Source organism: Syngnathoides biaculeatus, chromosome 16, assembly GCF_019802595.1.
Source record: "Syngnathoides biaculeatus isolate LvHL_M chromosome 16, ASM1980259v1, whole genome shotgun sequence".
Classification (NCBI taxonomy): domain Eukaryota; kingdom Metazoa; phylum Chordata; class Actinopteri; order Syngnathiformes; family Syngnathidae; genus Syngnathoides; species Syngnathoides biaculeatus.
Genome location: NC_084655.1, coordinates 15,054,936 through 15,079,811, shown reverse-complemented (window position 1 = coordinate 15,079,811; position 24,876 = coordinate 15,054,936). Strand labels below are relative to the sequence as shown.

The 24,876-nt window shown below is 44.6% G+C and overlaps 1 protein-coding gene and 1 long non-coding RNA gene across 4 annotated transcripts; one reads left to right on the top strand and one right to left on the bottom strand.

The window, feature by feature from the left end:
* Positions 1-1,145: 1,145 nt before the first annotated feature.
* On the top strand, positions 1,146-12,722 carry slc29a4a (solute carrier family 29 member 4a). The gene is made up of 10 exons (XM_061846778.1): positions 1,146-1,380; positions 4,323-4,454; positions 4,527-4,640; positions 5,462-5,590; positions 6,514-6,588; positions 6,707-6,975; positions 10,794-10,914; positions 11,010-11,197; positions 11,471-11,711; positions 11,978-12,722. Exons 1-10 carry the CDS (start codon positions 1,146-1,148, stop codon positions 12,112-12,114), a joined length of 1,641 nt encoding a protein of 546 aa, XP_061702762.1. The 3' UTR covers positions 12,115-12,722.
* Positions 1,258-18,205, bottom strand: LOC133514802 (uncharacterized). Of its 3 annotated transcripts, XR_009798854.1 has the most exons (9): positions 17,646-18,205; positions 17,167-17,309; positions 16,028-16,183; positions 13,288-13,353; positions 12,718-12,868; positions 6,835-6,955; positions 6,682-6,750; positions 4,511-4,634; positions 1,258-1,396 (listed from the first exon to the last, which is right to left on the bottom strand). It is a non-coding gene; the product is annotated as an uncharacterized LOC133514802 (long non-coding RNA). The 3 variants fall into 3 exon arrangements; XR_009798855.1 differs by lacking the exon at positions 13,288-13,353; XR_009798856.1 differs by lacking the exon at positions 13,288-13,353 and having other exon boundaries at positions 12,842-12,868.
* Between the last annotated feature and the right edge of the window lie 6,671 nt (positions 18,206-24,876).

Genomic DNA, 24,876 nt, shown 5'->3' with positions numbered 1-24,876 from the left:
TGTCGCCATGTCCCCTGTGATTGGCTTGCGACCAGTCCAGGGTGTTCCACACCTCTCGGGACGTCAGCTCAGACACACTCCACCTCACCCATGGCCAAACGAAGTGAGCTGCTTGTGTCGTCGTTGCACCGTCTGCTTGCAAACGGGCGACGGCTCCTGTGCAGACTGTGCAGCTGCCCGCAAGCGTTTGTGTGTACATGACACACAGGAGCGTGTCTCACATCAGTGGCGCACATCTGCCTTGTAATGTTTTCCTCAACAGTCCTCAGCTAGACGGAAGCCAGCTGCCACACTAGCAAGGTGCTGGCGTGCTGTGGGTCGGGGTGTTGAGTGTCCACATTATATTTTGTTTGCAGGTAATAAACTGCAGACGGAATCATCTGCAATCACTTTCATTGAGCTTCCGTCTGCCTTAATATATAATATTGTACACTTCTTGTGACATGAGCTCAGTAAGCAGGATTGACCCAAAAGTTCACCCCTTTGTAAATTCATGTTTTCCTTTTGTTTCAGTTTAACCTTATATTTATGTCTTAATTTAATTTCAACTTAATATCCACTTTCCAAATACTGTATCCGCTAAAAAAAACAAAAAAACAAATAGCCTCATGATATGTCCATATCCATACACCGCATCTACCTCCCGTCTGAACCGTAAAAAGAGAAAAGGGAGCGAGTGCAAATACTCGACATGAGATTGTTAATTTTTAGCTCAATATTTAATTCATAACACACTTTCTCTGTGGCTTTTATGCTTCCATGATTTGCTGAATGCATCACATTCACCTCAGTTCACTTGTTACACAGTCATGCATCCTTTGTCGACTGTCGAACTCAGTAAATAGGCTTCTCGCACACACACACACACACACACCTACACACACACACACACACACACACACATATACTCAGCTTGCAACTCTCACATAACCTTGACTTGTCTGAGACTGTCTGCATTTATTAAGGCTCATGACGGATGTCTCTTCTTCTCTACCTTGACATTTGGTTCCCATGGTTTCAGCCTCCTTGCAGCGCCTCCGTCTTCGAAAGACTTTTCGTGCCTCTCCGCCTCACACGCTTGCCGGTCTCTCGGGAATTGTGCGCAACATGCGCGCTCCCCGAAGCGTCTGACTCGGCTGCAGAAGATGGACGTGGCGGGAGCAGAGCGCCGCAGGCCCACTCCGGTGCAGACGCCCGAGGAGAGGGACGTGTGGAAGGATGGAGGGAGAGCCGAATGGAGGGATGTAGGCAGGGAGGGATGGAGGGACGGACGGGAGAGCGGAGTGGTGCAGAGCTACAGTTTTGACTCCTACCAGCTTGAGGAGGAAGAGATCAGCAAAGACGTCCCAGAGAGAGGAGTTCTGGCGCTGTCTGAGCCTGGTACGTGACTATCGGACTGTGCAGACACAAAACAGAATATTTTGAAGTCCAGTAGAGGTCATTGTTTAATACGCTCCGTGGCTTTTCCACTGCTTATCTCGCGCAGACAGTCAGTCATATAATTCAACGTACTACTGAAAGAATGTAATGTGAAAATGTGTAAAGATATTTTTTACAAGTAAACCGGATGATATGCGGCAATATAGGCGAAATTCTAGTTCAAAATATTGAACAACCTTGCCAAAGACATTGGCCGTGAGCAATCAATATACATTAAATTCCACATTTCCCTGCTAATTTCCGGACACTAGTTTTTGTAAGGGAGCTGATTGTGTACTGGTACACATACAGTGAAGAAAATAAGTATTTGAACACCCCGCTATATTGCAAGTTCTCCCACTGAGAAATCATGGAGGGGTCTGAAATTTTCATTGTAGGTGCATGTCCACTGTGAGAGAGATCATCTAAAAAGAAAAATCCAGAAATCACAATGTATGATTTTTTTTAATGATTTATTTGTGTGATGCAGATGCAAATCAGTATTTTAACACGACAGGACTTGGTCAATGACCTGAAAACAGGGATGAGACCATCGTTTCCAAGGTGACTGTTTGGCAATACACTAAGACGTCATGGTTTGAAATCATGCATGGCATGGAAGGTTCCCCTGCTTAAACCAGCTCATGTCAAGGCCCGTCTTAAATTTGCCAATGATCATTTGGATGATACAGGGGAGTCATGTGAGAAAGGTTTGTGGTCAGATGAGGCCAAAATTGAACTTTTTACTCATTATTCTAGTAAGTGTGTTCGGAGGAAGATGAATGATGAGTTCCATTCCAAGAACACCATCCCTACTGTGAAGCGTGGGGGTGGTAGCATCATGCTTTGGGGTGTTTTTCTGCACATGGGAGAGGACAACTGCACTGTATTAAGGAGAGGATGACCGCGGCCATGTATTGTGAGATTTTGGGGAACAACCTCTTTCCCTCAGTCAGAGCATTGAAGATGGGTCGTGGCTGGAACTTTCAACATGACATTGACCCGTAGCACACAGCCAGGAAAACCAAGGAGTCGCTCCGTAAGAAGCATATCAAGGTTCTGGTGTGGCCTAGACAGTCTACAGACCTAAATCCAATTAGAAAATTTTTGGAGGGAGCTGAAACTCCGTGTTTCTCAGCAACCTGTCTGATCTAGAGAAGATCTGTGTGGAGGAGTGTGCTAAAATCCCTCCTACAGTGTGTGCAAACCTGGTGAACAACTACAGGAAACATTTCACCTCTGTAATTGCAATTGCAAACAAAGGCTACTGTACCAAATATTATCATTGTTTTTCTCAGGTGATCAAATACTTATTTGCAGACGTATCACACAAATAACTTGTTAAAAAAATCATACATTCTGATTTCCGGTTTTTTATTTTTAGATGATCTCTCTCACAGTGGACATGCACCTCTGATGAAAATTTCAGACCCCTCCATGATTTTTAAGTGGGAGAACCTGCAATATAGCAGGGTGTTCAAATACTTATTTTCTTCACTGTACATGACTTTGGTGCGGGCAGCGTGGGATCGATTCCTGCTCAGCGATAGTGCCGATATGTACCCTGCGCCTGACTGGCGACCAGTTCAGGGTGTAGTCAGCCTTTTGCCACAACCCTTGTGAGGATGAGGAGCTTGGAAAAAGGAATGGAATTTGTTTTTGTATGAAGTCCCGCAGAATTCTCATGGGAACCTGCAGGTTAATGAGTTGAGTGTTGAGTAGCGCAGCATTGTGGCATCGGGATAAGTGCATGGGCCTCAAAGTCCCTGTTGGAACGTCATTCGGATGGAGCGTACGTGTTGTCCTCCCACATCCTGAAAACATGCACGCTAGGTTCAAGATTAAATTGCACATGCTGAATGTGAGTGTCAATCGTTGTTTGTCTTGACTGGCAATCAGTCAGCCCCCCCCCCCCCATCCATCTTGGCTGCAGTGAGCTGGGAAAGACTCCAGCTGAAGCGCAGCCCTGATGAGGATGAAGACGGCTGAATATATACGAAGGAACACCGAAGCACAACAAGAGCCGTAACAATCTGGGGGGGACGCATTAAAGGAGGCTCTCTTTCAACTTCGCCGTTCGCTCCAGTCGTTAAATAGCAGAGAATTTAAGGACACAAATGAGCACGAGCAGATGTGAAGGAGCAACCTTGTTAACGGGAAACTGCAGTGTTGCTTGTTTAATGACATTGCAGCGATGGCACGCTCATCAGATAACCTCCATTTGCCTCCCTTACACCACCGCGAGCTGTCAATTACTTCATATTTCATACGAACGCGCGCACACACTAGAATGCCAGAGGGGGGGAGGAAAAAAAAATCAGAATTCCAAGCGAACAAATGCAGTCAACCCTGTGGCTCCTCTAAATATGAATGTCAGAGGGGAAAATTCACGCTGTCAGTTTTGCTGAAAACGGCATTGGCACCCTTGGAGCGGGCACGAGAGCGATTGTTTTCTTCCCGTGTTCATTTTAATATTCTGTTATCACATTTGAAAGCTGATTGGTTGATTTATGGTAAATAATGCAATAAAGATGTTTGAGGAAGAACAAGATTCATTTTGTGATTGTGAGTGCGGCTGTGTGTCTCGACGTGCCCTGCGATTGGCTGGCAACCAGTTCAGGGTGTACCCCGCCTCCTGCCCGTTGACAGCTGGGATAGGCTCCAGCACTCCCCGCGACCCCAGTGAGGATAAGCGGCAAAGAAAATGGAAGTATGGATGAACTATAAGACGGATAAAAGATAGAAAACCCCCCAACATCATGAAACATACAGCAGATTGTTTGTTCCTGTGTACATCCTTCATCTTAATTAACTCTAATGAAGATCTAGCGGTGCGGGGGCCCCCGACCGTGATTTCATATTCCCATCTTTAATAACCGCTCGTCTCCTACCTTCGCGCTCAGACTTTGAGGAGCTGATCCCTGACGACCGTTACCATGGCATCTACTTTGCAATGCTATTGGCTGGAGTCGGGTTCCTGCTGCCCTACAACAGCTTCATCACCGACGTGGACTACCTTCACCACAAGTTCCGAGGTACAAAATCGACGGGAATGAAGTTTTAGGCCCGTCGCGCAAACACAAAGTTTTACCTCTCGCGTGTTCCAGGGACGTCCATCGTGTTTGACATGAGTCTGACGTACATCCTGGTGGCCCTTTTGGCCGTCCTCCTCAACAACGTGCTGGTGGAGAGGCTCAGCATGCACACCAGGATCACTGTGGGTGGGTTCACACAGGAAATGACACAGAAACATCTCTGATCGTCACAAGTGCTGCTCGAAATTAGATTTTGCTATCAGATCAACCGTCAGGAAACGTGATTGCCCTGTAAAAAGAAATTCTCACTTAGCGGTCCATCAGGGTGCCGATATAGTGTGTTAAATATTAAAATAACAACTGAATAGATGCTGCCTCGTAATATTAGCTTTGCCAAGCTTCTACCTGAATCCTTTTCAGACCAACTGTACAGAGTACAATGCTCTAAGTCAGGGGTGTCAAACTCATTTTTCTTGCGGGCCGAATTGTCGTTCCAGTTTCAGAGGGCCGTTAAGACTGTGGAACAAAAATATTTAATCATCTCATCATATTTAAATCATCGATGTATGAACTAGTTTTGGAATCAGAAATCAAGGGTAATGTGTTTTTCGACTATTCACGTTTGGTAACATAAAAATCCTTTTAATATGTCAACTTTATCATTTATGATATGTGACAGTTTGGAATTTTGGTGCAGGTTTTCACAAGAATCGTGGAAATTGACACTCGATTTGGCTTTGCGGGCCACATAAAATCATGTGGCGGGACAGATCTGGCCCCCGGGCCTTGGGTTTGACACCTGTGCTCCAAATAAACCGTTTCTTTCAATAAAAATAAATCCATCACAAAACAAAACCAAAAATTGGCCACACCAGTCTTGCACTACAGTGCCCTCTGCAGCCTAAATGAGGTCCACTCAAATCCTTGTGGACGCGTCCAGCCTCGAGTGCTTAATAAAGCCCAAATGAAATACTGACATATTTATGTATCCGATTTTCTTTGCGCAGGCTACATTTTAGCGTTGGGTCCTCTGGTGTTTGTCGGCGTATTTGATGTCTGGCTGTCAAAATTTACTACCAGGCAAGCCTACATCATCAACCTGGTTTCAGTAGGGGTGGTCGCCTTTGGATGTACAGGTAAGCAAACTATCCTTCCGTCCATCCATTTTCTTTGCCGCTTATCCTCACAGGGGTCACGGAGAGTGCTGGAGCATATTCAAGCTGTCAACGGGCAGGAGGTGGGCTACACCCTGAACTAGTTGCCAAACAATCGCAGGGCGCATAGAGACAAACAGCCGCGCTGACAATCACACCTAGGGGCAATTTACAGTGTCCAATTAATGTTGCATGTTTTTGGAATGTGGGAGGATACCGGAGTGCCCAGAGGAAACCCACGCAGGCACGGGGAGAACATGCAAACGTCACACGGGCAGGTCCGGGATTGAACCTGGGACCTCAGAACTGTGAGGCCAACGCTTTATCAGCTGCTCCACTGTGCCCCTCCTACCAGATTAGAAAAGTATAAATACACTTATTTGTCCCACAATGGGGAGATTACATTTTTTTCCCGCATCATGCAAGAAAAACCCGACTGAATTGCAAATATCTATGCATATATTGCATGCATATTGACGCAAATAGATCCATAAAGTATATCTATCATTTTGTATAGTGAATTAGTAAATTAAAAATCCATCATGGCGTCAATTGTGTGGTTGTGTCAAAAAGTCACAACTAATACACTAGCTAGCGAAAATGACTTATTAATCATCAGATATGATCGAAAACATGGCCTCTTATGAATATTCAATAAGGTTTAGTGTGTGGCTTGATGTTTAATTAAAACGCTCGCCGAAACGACCGCTGCATCCTATTTGCATGTTGACAAAAGGCTACAAATACAACACGTTTGAAATTGCTTGTATTATTATGAGATGGATTAAGGCGGGTAAATTCCTCCTGAATGCCTCGGTGTCAAACGCACCCCGTTGGTCGACCATAAACAACCCCCCCCCCAACCCCCACCTATTTACGTTAACCACTTCTTCATCCCCTTCCAGTGCAGCAGTCCAGTTTCTATGGTTACATGGGGATGCTGCCCAAGAGGTACACGCAAGGGGTGATGACTGGAGAGAGTGAGTACAAAAATATCCATGTGTTCTTTTTTTTTTTTTTTACCACTGATGCAAAACGGGCTTTATCTTCGTCCCTAAAGCGTCGCTACACACCTAAACATCGTTCTCCCTCGTCCAGGCACTGCCGGCGTCATCATCTCCTTGTCTCGGATCTTCACCAAGCTGCTGATCCAAGACGAGAGGAGGAACACGGTCATCTTCTTCCTCATCTCCATCGGCATGGAAATGCTGTGCTTCCTTCTCCACCTGCTGGTGCGTCGCTCCCGCTTCATCCGCTACTACACCAGCCACGGGCAGGGAAAAGGCCCGGGCAAAGGTCACGACCCGCACGGCAACTCCACCGGCTACAGGGTTCATCATGACGTCACTGCGGAGGAGGTTAAATTTGTAAGTTGTGGCCTTGTGTTTACACTTCCAAATGTGCTTCTTTTCATCAAACCAAGGAACATATCCATCCTTCCATTTTCTTCGCCGCTTATCCTCACGAGAGTCGTGGGGAGTGCTGGAGCCTATCCCAGCTGTCAACAGGTAGGAGCCGGGGTACACCCTGAACTGGTTGCCGGCCGATCGCAGGGCACATGGAGACTGACAACAGTCACACTTACAATCACACCTTGGGGCAATTTGGACTGTCCAATTAATGTTGCATGTTTTTGGGATGTGGGAGGAAACCGGAGTGCCCAGAGAAAACCCACACAGGTACGGGGAGAACATGCAAACTCCACACAGGTGGGGCCGGGATTGAACCTGGGTTCTCAGAACTGTGAGGCCAACTTTTTACCGTCTGCTCCACCGTGTCGGACCAAGGAAGATATTTGAGAGGGGAAAAAAAATTGTCACAAAGTGTATCTCCTGAAATGAAATGATACCTCAATTTACTCACAGAATCTTTGTGCAGAATCAGCTTTTGATAAATTAGCAGTGCTAGCGGTTGTAAGATAGCATAGCGGACATTAGCCACACCCGCTACGATATTAGCATGAATTTTTCATAATGGCGTGTTAATCTAACTCCGCGTTATCGGTTCGAGTTTCGTTTTTGAGAATGTCCAATCACTTAACAATCAAAAAGCCGAAATGTTGCCAATTCCCTATCGAAAAATGTTTCTACGCCTGGATCAAGCCCAGTCGATGTCATGCCCCTGAGATTCCGAAACCCCACCGTGATTGGAAGGTTCGTCAGCACCTCAAAGTGCCATTTATATCAAACTTGAGGGACGTCCTAACAAACTTTCATAATAAGGTGAGGGGCTTGAAAATATCATTGCTCGGGCCACAAATGGTCCACTGGCCGCCAGTTTGAGACCTCTGCTTTAGCATATACGATGGAATGACAAAAAGAGACAACTCGTCGAACCAAAATATTTTCTTTTGTATTTTATCTCTTGGTGGCACGGTGGATCAGCTGTTAAAGCGTTGGCTTCACGGTTCTGAGGTCCCGGGTTCAAAACCCGCCTGTGTGGAGTTTGCTTGTTCTCCCCATGCCTGCGTGGGGTTTCTCCAGGCACTCCGGTTTCCTCCCACATCCCAAAAACATGCAACATTAATTGGACAGTCCAAATTGCCCCTAGGTGTGATTGTGAGTGCGGCTGTTTGTCTCTACCTGCCCTGCGATTGGCTAGGAACCAGTTCACTGTGTACCCCTCCTCCTGCCCATTCACAGCTGGGATAGGCTCCAGCACTCCCTGTGACCCTTGTGAGGATAAGCCACAAAGAAAATGGATGGATCTTATCTCTTGCAAGCATCTTTATAGGTGCGGGGGTCTCACAGAGTAATTAATTTATGCTCCAGCTGCTTTTTGGTTGCTGCTCAGGTGGAAGAACGCTGAAAGGGAGCCAGAAATGGGGGGGGGGTGCACTGGAGTATTGGATGCGCCCCCCCCCCAAAAAAAAACAAACAGATGTAGCTTTCAAGATGTAGAAATGAGGGGTAGGGGTCTCTTGGATGATTAATACTCTGATAGCAGGCGGAGGTGTCGACATGGAGTAAAAGCGCCCTCATGAATAAACATGAAAAGGTCAAAGAGGAACGAGGAGAAAGCTTCATAACGAGTGCTTTTTTTTCCCATTTTATTTTTTATGAAGTAGCATCTTGCGCCTGTGGACAAGCTGATACGCAAGTGTCACCAGTGTGTGTGCACGTAGGTATGCGCCGCCTTGTAAAGAGCGCGCATTGCCTCGGGCTATCCTTTTTTATCGCGTATTTGTCCATTTGTCCTGTTATGAGAGGGACGTCCCACTTTTGTTTGACTGTGTCTTCAAACTGATGCGTGTGTTTGTGTGTGTGTGCATTTTGCCTCTGCATGCGGGGGATGACTCAGGGAGTTCTTTGTGTCGGTTGCCAGGGGAACCAAAGGCAGTGCTTCACGTTATGGCTGTAATCAGGAAGAGTGGTTGCTTCTGGCTCCCAAGACCCTTTAATCAACTAATGGATTAGTTTGTTTGTGTGTGCGGGTGCGCCCGTGCGTGTGCAGTCACTCGCATTGATCGACTAATAGCTGTGGCCGTGAAGTCATGCAGCCAATATGGTGTCGTCGTAATGAATGACAAAAATACAGATCCTCGTAAAGTAGTATACTTATGAACTGTGAGTTATTGGTTTCTTTGGTGTTGTGTCAATAAATGGTGGGGACAAAGGGAAAAAAAACTTTGGTGGTAAATTCTTTTCATTTGGACAGTAACGAGTTTCATTGTATATATTTTTTTTCTCAAGCATGTTGTGTGAGGGAAAGAAAACAAACAGGCCTGGTGAGAAACGTTCTCTAAGTGGGATTTCATACATGGCGGGATGCAGGGGGCTGTATTTTTACGAGCGGGCGACAGAACTGTGCAACCAGGGGTGGGTTGGACCGATCTCAGTAACGGACCTTTCCGACCTGTCAATCACTCATACAATGATAGCCAATCAGACAGCCGCATTGTCTTAACCCCTGGCTTGACACGCCCCTCTCGCCGTATTGACCCACAAGCAATGCTGGTTGTCAGTAGCGTGCGCTTGCAAAAGTTAATGTTACGAAGAAAATGGTCCTCAGATGCGTTTGCGTGAAAGATATCCGGCTAGGTTACAAGGGGCCTGCTTGATTCAATTTCCGAAGCCTAAAACACAGCTGACAAAGTGTCTAAGATGGATTAAGGCTCGCGGAAGACCGTACGTGCAACTAAATATGGACAATATCAACAAACACAAGGCTGTATGTTGGAAGGTAAGAGAAGTGTCTTTGAGTTTGATTGAATTATTATCAGCGCTTTATACATTGCAGGAGAACGACTTTCACTTTGTTGGCGTGTCACTGACCTGCTGAATGAAGCGTGTCATGTTTTATGCCGGAGAGTCGCGTTAGTGGTACGTAAATGCGCCATGTCATGCAAGCGTCATGCATTTGTCTATTTGGCCATTTGTATCACATCGGACTTTTAAGACAGAGCACTTGGTTCCATTACGAGCCAAGTCAAATGAATACACTCACGTTCTTATAAAGATTACAATGCTATTACTCGTGATCTTTCCAAGTAAAAAGTACTCATCCTGCTTTACATGCACAGTACGATTCCACTATTTTATCCTGTTGGATTTCAATATGAAGTTTGTGAGGTGTCAAACTTTTATGCATCGATCGCCAACATGTCACTCTGGAATACGTGGTAGAGAATCGACTTCAAACCTGTTCTGTTCAGTCGCCATTATCGAAGCTTGTGGGACATGGCAAATGTAGCTAAATGAGGGGGGCGGAGCTTAAGATCACCAGTCGGAAAGGTCCATTGTGTCGACCAGTGCACGGCAGATCCGACAGCGGGTTGGCTGAGCATCTGTGGGTGTGTTTACGGCCCGGTTCATTTGGTGCCAATAAAAAAGGCTCCTCCCATTCCCTTTAAATGTGCTGCACTCACGCTCAATGAGTGGAGCATTGTCGCTTTAGTGGCCATGGTGGGGCAACCGACTATATGAGCGTGTCTACAGAATCAGCTGGCGACTTAAATTTGTATGTCCACTAGCTCAGTGTCTGTCTGCCTGTGCCCTGACCGAAGTCACCAAAATCGTGCTAGAGTAGCGGTTTAGCCTGTGGCTTTTTGCGCTCAAATTGTCTCTCGGCCAGGTGCATTTCTAAGGACACACCCACAATGTGCTGGAACGCCCAGCTTAGCGCAAACCGGTCTGCCAAATCTGCAAAAGTGCACAATTTTAAGGTGTTTATTGTCTCTGATGAGGGAAACGGTGGAGTGGGGCCACCCACAACAGAAGATGCCATTGAAGACTTTGCCGGTGGGGCGTACGTGAGATTTGATGCGCCTAAAATCAAGATCAGAAGAACCTGGCCTGGTGTCCGCGGTATGTTCAACACTTTGTACTACGCATCTCATGTGGTCAATTTTTTCCACGTTGCGTGTTTCAAGTTGTTAATGTTCACCATCCTGTCCAAACAGACATGATTCTTCACCGCTACGTGGTGTCCCGTGTGATTTGGACCTACATGGTGTCCATAGCGGTGACCTACAGCATCACCTTGTGCCTGTTCCCCGGCCTGGAGTCAGAGATGAGGAACCCCACCTTAGAGGAGTGGCTGCCCATCCTCATCATGGCCACCTTCAACATGTCGGATTTTGTCGGCAAGGTGAGGATTTTAACGTCCATTTTGGCACCCCAAGAATAAAAGTACCGTTTTTGTGGGATGAAGGTAGAGCGCCAGGAGAAAACCCACCCAAGCACGGGAAGAACATGCAAACTCCACACAGGGATGGCCGGGATCGAACCCGGGGCCTCAGAACTGTGAGGCCAAGGCTTTACAGCTGCATCACCTGTTATGAAACAGCAATTTGGGCTTTTTTTTTTTATTTGTGGTAAACATGTAAAAAAAGTTATTGTGCGTCAACATGTGTTGATTCAGATTCTGGCAGCGCTGCCCTACGACTGGTCTGGAGGTCGCCTGCTCTTCTTCTCCTGCCTGAGAGTGGTCTTCATCCCTCTGTTCATCATGTGCGTGTACCCGGCACACGCCCCCACCCTGGCCCACCCCGCCTGGCCGTGTCTCTTCTCCCTGCTCATGGGCGTCACCAACGGCTACTTTGGGTCGGTGCCCATGATTCAGGCGGCTGGCAAAGTGGCGCCGGAACAGAGGGAGCTGGCAGGTAAGACGGGGTCACGTTTCATTCAAGTCGGGCTCGTGAGGAGGAGGGCAAGTGAGTGGTCAGCGTATCTGCCTCACAGATGTGAGGGGCAGGGTTTGATACCCAGCTCCAACCTTCCTGTTCTCCTGGTCTCAAATTTTCTGTCCTTTGACTAATTTTGTTATTCAACACTTTTAGGTGTTGGGAGCGAAAGTCAAAAGTCATGAGAAGAACAAATTCTTGTACAATCCTGCAGTATTTGAGAGGTGGCGTCTTTGTGTGTGCAGGCAACGTGATGACGGTCTCCTACATGACGGGCTTGATGGTGGGCTCCGTGGTGGCGTACGCGGCTTACAGCTTCACCGCCCCTCCACAGTCGGGCTTCTTCGCGCTCAACTTACACGCCAACGCGACGGGATTCTGAATGTCGTCACACCAGCGGCGGGAAAAGGTGACGTTCCCCCATTTCAAGGAAGCGATGTAGCATCACGTTCAGCATCATGCCGTCCTCCAGCCAGGATGAGTGAAGAATTCAAGGATGTCAATGGGAACTCCCCCCACCCCCACAACTCTTCAGTGGTGGTCCTTCCTCTGGAGGCTTTCAATGTCAAATGATTTTCTACGTACTGGCATTCGTTCACTACTACGTCTTTTTTGTGTACCTGGGGAAAGTTCGTGGCCACGGTCCCTTGAATGCACCATTGAAAACAATTTCGAGATGATTTAGGTGAAATTGCCCTGTGTTGATCATGTGGGGGGATTCAAATACCGTAATTCCCGGCCTACAGAGTTACAAGCCTCACTGAGTAAATTTGTAAAGGAAATACCATTTGGTACATACAGTATATACGCCGCACCTGTTTAAAGCTGCGAGTGCTCACATTGAAACCCACATTGTAAATATCTCGTGTTTCAAAGAAAGACGGTACACAGAAAGAGTTTAACGCTAGTGCTAATCCTAGCACCGGGCTAAAGCTAGCGCCGTGCTACTGCTAACGCTAAGAGGGCCAGTTAAAATAAAACTTACCGGTAAATATCACGCCAGTAACACAGCAGCAACACGCTAGCACAGCGCTGACGCTAGCGCAGCGTTAACAGGGTCGGTAAAAGTCACTTCCTCTGCACATATATTCCACCGGTCTCAGTCTTACCTTTTCCGCTCGAGTGCCCCCTTGCGCCTAAGAAAAAAAATGCACAAATTAGCCATATCACCGCATAAAGCGCAGGGTTGAAAGTGTATGAAAGAAGTCACGGCTTGTAGGCCGGAAATTACGGTAGATAAATGTTGAAGATGACTCTTAAAATGTTGTTTGGATGAAATCTGGACAGTGACATTTTGCTCACAGCACAAAAATACAAATTACAATTTAGTTTTTTCGGTCAGTTTGTCTTAACTTGTTATTGTCAAGTGAGAAGCTGACGACATTTCAATTCAAGTGCATACAGTATTGTTGGTGTAGCACGTGGGCCAAGTGGTGAGCACAGCCACCTCACAGTTCTGAAGTCTGAGGTCTGAATCTTGACTTCGGCTGCACCATGTGGAGTTTGCGCGGGTACTCCCGCATGCACGTCAGCTCATTGAAGATTGTATGATTACCTGTAGGGTGCGGTTGCCATGGCGACCAGTTGAGGGCGGACCCCCGCCTCTAGCTCACCCACAACCCTAATGAAATTAGCAGGATACGAAGTGGATCAACATTGACCTTATGCTGTAAATTCTTCATAAAAAAATATTGATCATCTGTGACCGACAGCTTCTGCTCTGTGTTCTTCGTGTAGTGAATGTTGATTTTTTTTTTTCATTTCTAACTTAAATGTGCAACCTCTCAAGTCAAACACTCCAAATGTTGTACAATTTTGAGCTCAACCAAAATGTTTTTGTTATCACACAGTGGTAAAGATGAATATCTTTGATTAGTAATCGTAACATGAGGCTAATTTGTGCATGTTATTGCAGAAGTTTGTATCAAACTGGTAGGCCTTCATTTTAATCAGTATTAAAAAAAAAAAAAAGTAGCTCTCATCGTCCAAAGAGTCGGTGACCACTGTTCGAAAGATTTTAAGGAGACTAAGAAAAAAGAAATTGTTTTGAACTGGATCAGCGCTACCAAACAATTGTGTTCAGGAGATGTTTACATACCAGGGCTAATGATATTTTTGTCAGTTTATTCCTATTTGTGTCATAAAGATGCAGTCCCTTCCTTGTGTTTCCTGAAAATTATTATTTTTTAATCTCACTTGTCATCAATGTAAAAAAAAAAAATACATTGTTGCCATTTGGTCAGGTCAGAATTGATTGTCACTGTCTAGCCAATTTCAACCAAATCTAAGTCAGTTATGAAAATATCCTTCATTCAATGAAGGAACATTTCAAACCATTTTTGCTGAATCCATTTTTTTTCGTTACCCTTCTCTGCTTTCCATTTTATTCAAGCTTTGTTGGTTTAATGATGTGTTTTGTTTTCTCTCTGAAGTACTTTTGAGGTTTTGTGGACTATTTGTCTTTGCGCACAAAAAGATGAGAGTCAGCGCGCACTTTGTAGATGTCGGCAAAGCTCTACAGCTGACGGGCACTCACTAAGACTGAGCATACAAGAAATATTATCCAAAAATATGTCGTGTCTTTCTAATTGTATTTCATTTGCGGTCTGGGTGTTAACTGTAAGAAAAAAAGAATGTGTTCGCCGGACTGCTTTTGATTGTTATGGTTTGGGTTTTAACAAATCAACGTTGACACTGAATTTGACAAAACATTAAATATGAACATTTTAATTGAGTTTCCATTTAGATTACAATATAAATGAAGTTTGCAGCTGCTTCATAACGTCATAGTATTATTGTGCAAATAAACTCATTTGAATTTGAAGTGAACTCATTTCCATCCGAACCTAAGAGAGGGGTCTCTTTTTGTTTGAGGGCAGTTTCATAATTCATTTCGTTATCTGACATTAGATACAAATGTAAGGATGCGTTTGTATTGTGAGAATGCAGAAAACCCCGCATTGCAATTTATTGCGAGCCATCAAATTAATCTGGTCCTGTTTACGGCTGGCAATGAACACCCAAAAACACTGAAAAAGAAAAAAATCACGTTGTAAACATCCCCCGATATCCCGATAACGTGCCCCCTGGTGGCTGGGAACAGCATAAGCATGACGTCATGAGCGAGTGCAAAATAATTGAGACTTGTTTCATGCCAGTATGACACATTAAAAAAAAAGGAAGAAAAAAGATGGAAAAGGTCGTGTCAAGGGGGGGGTCACATACCCAATTGGGACATGAATTTTAAAAAATCTGACTCAGGAAGTGAATTATGATTTAAGACCAAATAAGATATGTGATATATGTATATGTAAAATGTATATATATCTCATATATGTATATATAAGATATCTCAAATATGCACACGAGTCTAAACTCTCATTTGGATCTTTGCTGCCGTCTCGTGTGTTTTTTGCCTGTGTGTGTGCATTTATTATTTTAAGTTAATTTTCTTTTAGTGCTGGGAACAATAAGAAAGTATGTACAATACGCTAAAAGTTGAATATATAATGGCATTGCTACTCTCGAGTGAAATCTACAATATCAAATTAAACCAAAAAAAAAGTTTCCATTTTATTCATTATTTTATTGTCAAAAATAATTATGCGTGCCCTGCGATTGGCTGGCAACCAATTCAGGGTCTACCCTGCCTCCTGCTCGTTGACAGCTGGGATAGGCTCCAGCACTCCCCGCGACCCTTGTGTGGGTAAGCAGCTAAGAAAATGGATGGATGGATGGAAATAATTATGCGTGATTGTAATAAGTGTGATTTGCACCAACCCCATTGGCCTCACAATGCATTTCAGCTCCTCTTTCAAGCAAACCAGCTTGTTTGTATAAAACTTAACATTTTTTTCAGTGTCCATCTTGGTTACAACATTTTTTCATCGAGGAGACTTAATGGCTTAAAACACTTCCCTGGGATACAAAAAAAAATATTAAAAAGGGAGATTTTGTCATTTGGGGGCCCAATGAAAGCTCGTCATCACATCCGTGTACTGCCTTGACAAAAGCATTCAATGATAAAAGCTTTCAAATCCGTCTTGAAGGTTTGTATCTAACAGGTGAACTGTTACTATAGTGGATATGAATATGAATCAAATGGAATACTGTTTGCTATTTGAGTATAAGCCTTTAGGGGGCAGCATGGGACTGAAGAAGACAACCGTCAAGTGTTTCCAACTGACGATGATGACGACAGGCACCCTCATGTACCGCCCCACCCGCTGCTTTTCATTGGATTATTTTATATATTGATGGCCGAAAGGGGGGTTTCATGGTAATTACGACTTTACCTCCGCTTGTCGAGTTTAGTGGCAGGCTTCTTCCGATACACCGAAAGCCCCGAAATGTGCATATCGACCCAAAAAGAGCAGGAGATCTTATGGAGATGCTGGCTGAAGGTGGTCAGAGCGTGCGTGTCGACGACCACATCAACTGAAGAAGCCAGTCTGCAAGGAAGAAGCCATTACAGTGCTCCGAAAGAAACAATAAAGTACCCCCCCCCCCAAAAAAAAAAAAACTTTGATTACAGCTCCCAAATGCACATAGGGGCAAAAAAAAAAAAAAAACCTCTAAATCTAGGAGCTGTCGTTTGGTCTGATGCAACTCAAATTGAACAGTTCATCCTTAATGAGCATTGTTATGTTTGGTGGAAAAAGAGGGAACTTTGCAAGCCTGACAAATTTGAAATATAATGGATGGAAGAATCATGTTTTGGGGTTGTTTTGCTCCAGGGGGGCTTGGTGCATTTCATTAAAGCTTGGGCGCCAATGAACCTTAGCCATGTCCCACAAGCTTTCAAAGTGGCGACTGAACAGAACAGGTTTGAAGTCAATTCTCTACCGCGTATTCCAGATATTGCTGTATGTTTTGTTTTGTTTTTTTTTTTTTGCCAAATGCGTCAGACTTGTCCAAGAGAGTTCTACAGGGAGGTCTCAACTACTTCACGCAAGGATATGTACACGGAATTAAGACTTTGGACGGCGCAGGACACAATGTCAGAGTTATAGCGAAACATCAGCGATCGATGCAAAAAAGTTTGACGCCTCACAAACTTAATATTGAAATCCAACCGGATAAAATAGTGGAATCGTACTGTGCATGTAAAGCAGGATGAGTACTTTTTACTTGAAAAGATCACGAGTAATATCATTGTAGTCTTTATAAGTGAGTGGGTGTATTCATTTGACTTGGCTCGTAATGGAACCCAGTGCACTCTCTTAAAAGTCCGATGTGATACAAATGGGCAACTAGACTTTTCTCTTGCATGACATGGCGCATTTATGTATCATTAACCCGACTCTTCGGCATAACACATGACGTACTTCATTCAGCAGGTCAGTGATATGCTAACAAAGTGAAAGTCGTTCTCCTGCAATGTATAAAGCACTGATAATAATTCAATCAAACTCAGAGAAGACACTTCTCTTACCTTCGAACATACAGCCTTGTGTTTGTTGATATCGTCCATATTTAGTTGCACGTACAGTCTTCCGCGAGCCTTGAATCCATCGTAGACAGTTCGTCGACCGTGTTTTAAGCTTTGGAAAATGAATCAACCGGGCCCCTTGTAACCTGGCAGGATATCTTTCATCAGAATTGCACGTTCCCCAAGCGCATCTGAGGTCCATTTTCTTCGTAACATTAACTTTTCCAAGCGCACGGTACTGACAACCAGCATTGCTTGTGGGACAATACAGCGAGAGGGGCGTGTCAAGCCAGGGGTTAAGACAATGCGGCTGTCAGAATGGCTATTATTGGTCTTACTGGCAAACCAGTTGCACAGTCCATCAAGGACAACAAAGTCAGCGTTTTGGAGTGGCCCTGATGTCAACCCTATTGAGAATTTACGGGCAGGCACGAAAAGGCAAGTGCAAGCAAGGCAGCCTACAAACTGACTCGGTTACTTACAGCAATTCAGCCAGGACAGGAGAAATGGGCCAAATTGGGAGCTGCGAGAGAGGACATCCAAAAACGTTTGGCCCAAGTCAAACAGTTTAAAGACAACGGGACTGTGTTACTGACGAAATGAGTGTAAACTTCTATATTTGAAAAAAAAAAAAAAAAAAAATCTTTCTCTCGTCAGTCTCATACCACGAGAGTAAGGATATTTGTAGTTTTATGTGGTGTAGACCTCTGGTTTCAGTATATGTGTTTCCTATCCTGTAGTGATTAAATATTAAGAATCTTTGGGAGAATTTAGCGTCTTGTATTTTTTTAAACAATGCACGCTATTTTGAGCCAATTATTTACTTCAGAAGTGGGTAACGATGACTGAGTATAGCCAAGAAGTGCCTCTCCTTCAAGAACGCGAGCCATCTATCCTGCGTACAACTTCAAAGTGGAAAACCACCCGCCAGCGGGAGTCACCCGAAAAGGGCCGAGTTACATACTTCACAGCTGAATGCGCGTGCGTCACATTGCCCCCCAGATCAGTTATGACGTCACAAGGGCGCGTTGGATTTCAAAGTTTAAAAGGTGAGTTGCATCCGTACGTACGTGGTGTGACGAGCGCGTTTTGCAAATGCTCGAAGCGGACGAACGCGTTCCGCTGATGGGAAATTTCGCCAGGCACTAAAGGTAAGGAAACTGCATGAGGTTATCATTGTTATTAATAATTGTGTCTTATTTATTATTTAAAATATTGTTACGACTGAATTATTGTGTTAATACATACCGAGATGGATGTTTTTTGGTTTGCTATCAACAGTTATGGAGGTAAGCGCCCAGGCCTTGAGGATTTATTTCACTTCGTGGGGGAAACTGCAGCACTCCCGGCGCCAGAGAGGAGGACAGCGCCTTCACCGGAGCCTCATGCTCATCCAAATGATCGAGTCCTCCAGCGGACTCTACTACTCGGCCCTCGCCGGCGCGCATCGCGGGCGGCAGGCGGCCGACGGCCCCGCGGAGCCGGCGCGCCCCGCCGCCTGCGCCGAGACGCACTCGGAGGAGGAGGGCAAGGAGGGCTGTGAAGGGAGCGTCGCTATCGCGCAGTGATCTCCTACCACGGCGGGTGGGCGGCACACCCATTGCACGAAGGTGCTCAGTAGCGGACGTGCAGAGAAAGGCACGTCGTGAATGGAGATGTCATCCAAATGCTTTATTTAGTTCTCATATTTATATATGTGTTATATTCCAACGGGATGTACAGAGATCGAAATAAGGGGAGCGGTACGCAGATGTTGATTTTATCATGAAACGGGTTTTTTTTTTCCTCATCACAGCACTTTGTAAGTTCATCAGACAGGAAATATTTTGTGTGCTTATTTTTTAATTGTGCCAAGTTAGCCAAAAATGTACATAACTGACTAAGAGCGCATTTTTACTTTGGGTTTTTGCAGTGGTGGAGCCTTGATATGATACGAGTGACTCTTTTTATTATTTTTTTTTTTTGTGATATTAGCCGCTCGGTCAGGTACAAAGCGCAGATTTGAGCAATGTAAAGTAGCGGCGACACATGTAGACGGTATAAACGTAGTCTAGAGCCACGTCATATTGTGAAAAATGACATGAACTGATTTTAATCCTCAATGAATAGTACTGTATATCAATTTTTGTCATATACTGCCCTCTAGTGGTCAACGTGGGAACACGAGCAGCACATTGGCCATTTAATTGTGTGACCAAAAAAAATTGTCACTTTCTGTACAAGACTCTGTACAGAGTATTTTTGCCACCTGTGCCTAAAATGTAGGAAAATAAAAGAATGTTTTTTTTCCCCTCCCACAAGACTCTGTACAGAGTATTTTTGCCACCTGTGCCTAAAATGTAGGAAAATAAAAGAATGTTTTTTTCCCCCTCCCTGAGTACTCAGGGGTCATCGCAGCGAGTCATCTTCCATCTCTCCCTGTCCTCTTGCATCTTCTGTTCCAACCGCACTTATGTGCAAGCCTTTCATCACGTCCATGAATCTCCCCCTTTGCGCTGCCTCTCCGCAGTCATAAAAAAATCATGCGCATGTTTACTTTGGTGATAAAAGCCCAAGTTGGCACAAATGTTTTTATTAGAGACAGCGTGACCAGTAAACATGCCTAAAAGACTGCAATGTTTCATTCACAACATTATTTACAATCTCTCTGCATTATACACAATCTATTTCACAGGGGTCAAACTCAAGGCCCGGGGGCCAGATCTGGCCCACTGCATCACTTCATGTTGCCTGTGAAATTAAATCATTACGTTCACCATTCTTGCCAAAACCTGCCACAAAATTTGAAATCTTCCTGAGTACTAAATAATAGTGAGATATTGGGAGCATATTTCCATGACCAAATACATTTTTTACAGAAAAAAAATCTGATTTCAAAACTTGTTTGTTGCGTATTTGTAATACTATGATGGGGCAATGAAACATTTACTACTGTATATGGTTTTATAGTCATAACAGCCCTCTGAGGAAAAACAATGTCTTTCCATCCATCCATTATCTGAGCCACTTATCCTCACAAGGGTACACCCTAGACCAGTTGCCAGTCAATCGCAGTGCACATGGAGACAGACAACAACCGCACCCTCAATCACACCTGGGGGCAATTTAGAGTGTCCAATAAATCCATGTTTTTGGGATGTGAGAGGAAACTGGAGTGCCCAGAAAAAAATCCACGCAGGCACGAAACTCCACAAAGGCGGGGCCGGTTTTCCATGCCGACAATGTGAGTTTTGACACCCCTGATATGGGGTTATAGGGGCCAAGGCTAGCTGAGAGACAGGGCATCCGAGTGGGAAATGCCTCCCCAGGGAGGCGTCCAGGATGGATCCTAACCTGATGCCCAAGCCTGACAAAACAAAAAAAGTTGATTCCTTTATAGCTCTACTTATATGGCAGTACAGTAGCCTAGTGGACAGCATTTCTGCCTTATGGTGGACCGGTTCTGGGTTCAAATGTTGATTCAGGCCCTGGAAACAGAATGTGTGGAATTTGCATATCCACCCCATGGCTGCCATTGTGTTCTACGGGTACTTGTACTGGACTCTGAATGGCTTCCTACCACAAAAACCTGCTTTGCGGCTTAGAAAATGGAAAGGAATGACGACTTGAAATTGTCCATGGTTAAGAATGTGGCGGTGAATGTTTGCAATTGGCTGGGGACCAGATCCGAATGGACTCTGAGTCTCACTTAAGAGTCAGCTAGGAAAAGCTCCAGGTCACATGCAACCCTCGTGAGGACAAGCGCAGAAGAACACATATGGAGGGTTAGTTGATACTTGAGCATCTAGAATGAAACCGCAAGTTCCAAAAATTGCACATGTACGATAAACAAACCATCCGAATCAGAAAAGTCATTTGCATCAAGCTGGCTTGATATGATTTGCTCCATTTCAGAAAAACTGAATCCACCTGACAGTGACGTGAAGATCGGCAGCCAGTTTTGTACATCCTTTTGAGGTGCTTCTTCTTCTTTTTTTTTTAGGTGTCAGTTTGCCTAATAAACTGACAGGCGGAATGACAACTGCTATGTTGAGAGTACCTGTCAATGACCCCCCCCCCCCCCCCCCGCATTGTGACAAAACATAAGGACGAACCCCGTCTGATGCTGTGACATTCTGGAAGTCAGAATATACGCTACAATAAAGCTTTTCAACTGTTTGCGCACTGCTTCGTTTGAACGCCCTCTCACTTAGACACCTGTCTCCTGGGAAACACACACACACACGCACCTGCCTGGATGGAGGCAAAAATTATTTCCCCCCCCACAAAAAAAAAATGAAGTGAGCCAACCAGAAATGGCACCCACACATACTCACACCTCCCTTAGAGTAAGAAGTGTCAGCCAATGGGAAATCTCTGTTCTTCTGATGTGAGCCAATAACAGTCCTTCCTGCTAACACACCCACAGAAGTGTGTGTGGTGTGTGTGTGTGTGTGTGTGTGTGTGTGTGTGTGTGTACACTCAGGGGCAGGGAGTGCTGCTGAAACAGGAGAGAGGAAGAGACAGTGTGCATGCAACCTAGAAATACACTTCCTGAGTGTGTTTATGTCCGAAGAGAAGATTCTTCCAGCAGGTGCTGATGTTATGCTGATGTCGGGCCTCGGGCAGGAACTGAAAGGTTTCAGAACCTTGGGTTTGCGGCACTCTCACTGAAACTGGATCTGCTCTGCGTCGCCACATGCATGCGCACACACCATGTCAGCAAATATTTAATGAGCCAAAAGGTGCAGAGACAAACACACACTCACGTCGTGAAGGGTCAGCGGTGGAAAACGCGTCTCCTGCGGTCCCTCTTGCAGCCCGGCGCAGGAAGATGAAGTTCCCTCCATTTTATCACCACCAGCGGCTTCATTACAAGGCTGCCAAAATGGAGTCCACTGATGATTAAAGGGGCAGTCCGCTCAAAGATGCGGCGAGCCCGCCAGGAAGGGAACAAAACGACAAGTGCGAACCTGACGGCGGTTCCCAGGAATCGAGCGCTGTGGCCAAAACGAGCAGACGCTGCCAAATGATCACTTTAACTTGAGCGTAAACATTAGCCTGCTTCATTTATCTTTGTTATCAGTTAAAAACATTCAAATCTTAAGAGTTCAGAGACCTGCGCTAAGGCTGAATACTAAAATGTACCCGTTGTTTACCTTCATGCATGTATGTCATTTTTGTTATGATTTCTCAATGGTTATCTACTTGGAAGTGTGATTCACACCAGTGTGCCGAGAGAGCTCATCGGGTATGATCCAGTTTTACAGGTGAATTTGAAAATATCTTTGTACACCGACAGTGAAGAAAATAAGCATTTGAACACCCTGCTATATTGGAAGTTCTCCCACTTAGAAATCATGGTCTGAAATGATCATTGTAGGGGCGTGTTCACTGTGAGAGAGAGAATCTAAAAAGAAAAATCCAGAATTCACAATGTAGGATTTTTTTAACCATTTATTTGTGTGCTACAGCTGCAAATAAGTATTTGAACACCTGTCGATCAGCTAGAATTGTGACACTCAAAAAACTTGTTTGTCCGCCTTTAAAAGTCCACCTCCACTCCATGTATTATCTTGAATCAGATGGGCCTGTGTGAAGTCGTTAGCTGCATAAATACACCTGTCCACCCCATACAATCAGTAAGACTCAAACTTGTAACATGGCCAAGATCAAAGAGCTGTCCGAAGACACCAGAGGCAAAATTGTTCAACACCACACGGTTGGAAAGGGCTACGGAGAAATTGCCAAGCGGGTTGGTGAAAAAAGGTCCACTGTTGGAGCAATCATTACAAAATGGAAGAAGCTAAACATGACAGTCAACCTCAATCGGAGTGGAGCCCCATCCAATATATCACCTTGTGGGGTCTCAATGATCCTTACAAAGGTGAGGAATCAGCCCAGGACTACACGACAGGACTTGGTCAATGACCTGAAAAGAGCTGGGACCAACGTTTCCAAGGTGACTGTTGGCAATACACTAAGAGGTCATGGTTTGAAATCATGCATGGCACGGAAGGTTCCTCTGCTTAAACCAGGACATGTCAAAGCCCATCTTAAGTTTGCCAAGGACCATTTGGATGATACAGAGGAGTCATGGGAGAACGTTTTCTGGTCAGATGAGACCAAAATTGAACTTTTTGGTCATAATTCCACTTACCGTGTTTGGAGGAAGACAAATGATGAGTTCCATCCTAAGAACGCATCCATCCCTACTGTGAAGCATGGGGGTGGTAGCATCATGCTTTGGGGTTGTTTTTCTGCACATGGGACACGACGACTGCACTCTATTACGGAGAGGATGACCGCGGCCATGTATTGTGAGATTTTGGGGACAACCCCTTTCCCTCAGTCAGAGCATTGAAGATGGGTCGTGGCTGGGTCTTTCAACATGACAATGACCCGAAGGACACTGCCAGGAAAACCAAGAAGTGGCTTCGTAAGAAGCATATCAAGGTCCTGGCATGGCCTAGCCAGTCTCCAGACCTAAACCCAATAGAAAATCTTTGGATGGAGCTGAAACTCTGTGTTTCTCAGCGACAGCCCAAAAACCGGTCTGATCTCGAGAAGATCTGTGTGGCCAAGGAGAGGGGCAAAATCCCTCCTGCAGTGTGTGCAAACCCGGTGAACAACTACAGGAAACGTTTGACCTCTGTAATTGCAAACAAAGGCTACTGTACCAAATATTATCGTTGTTTTTCTCAGGTGATCAAATACTTATTTGCAGACGTATCACACAAATAAATTGTTAAAAAAAAAAATCATACATTGTGATTTCTGGATTTTTATTTTTAGATGATCTCTCTCACAGTGGACATGCACCTACGATGAAAATTTCAGACCCCTCCATGATTTCTAAGTGGGAGAACTTGCAGTATCGCAGGGTGCTCAAATACTTGTTTTCTTCACTAGATCTATGCCAGCAACATATAGAGAAAGGGACAACAATGAATTGCTTTTTCATTGGATGGCAGATAATTGGGGGGGGGGAATGGAAATTTAAAAAAATGGCTAAAGGTGGGTGCTGGATATCTGAAGGTCCAAGGTCAAAATCTGTTCTCTCTTTTCAAACAGACATTTTTCCCCATTGGGCCTTTAGAGTATGTGTGGTAAATATGTGCTCATTATCATTCAGTATGTGTACAGTATATATATTGATATATGGGTTTTTCCTTCCTCCCCACCCAAAAACCATATTTTTCTTGTGCTACTCTCAGCTCATAGTGACTCTTTAACAAATATAAAAAAGTTGATTTTTTTTTTTTTTTTTGGGGGGGGGGAATCACAAACTCCCCTTAAAAAAAAATCACAAAGAACACCAAAAGTACAGTTCCATCTGTTTATTAACTATAAAATACTGAGTTACTAAAACCATTAAAAAGAAACACTGGTAAACGTGGTCGTTGTCTGTAAAAAAAAAAAAAAAAAAAAAAAAACCTCGCATACAGTATAGAGCAACAGTATATATCTGATGTCTAATTTCGCATTAAAATGTATTCTTTTGCATTTTTTACAAGATTAGACGCGTACAAAGTATATTCTGATAAGATTTTCTCTCTCCCTCGACAGCGAAGGATCATTTACAAAACGTAGATATTTTTTTTCTAATCATTTTTCAAAATAATCTTGTCTTTTTTTTGCGTGTAACAGGACGATTTACGATACAGAAGGAACAGCAGACGAAGAACCAGCCTCCAGTCCACCTCTTTCTCTCGCTCTCTCTCTCGCATCCTC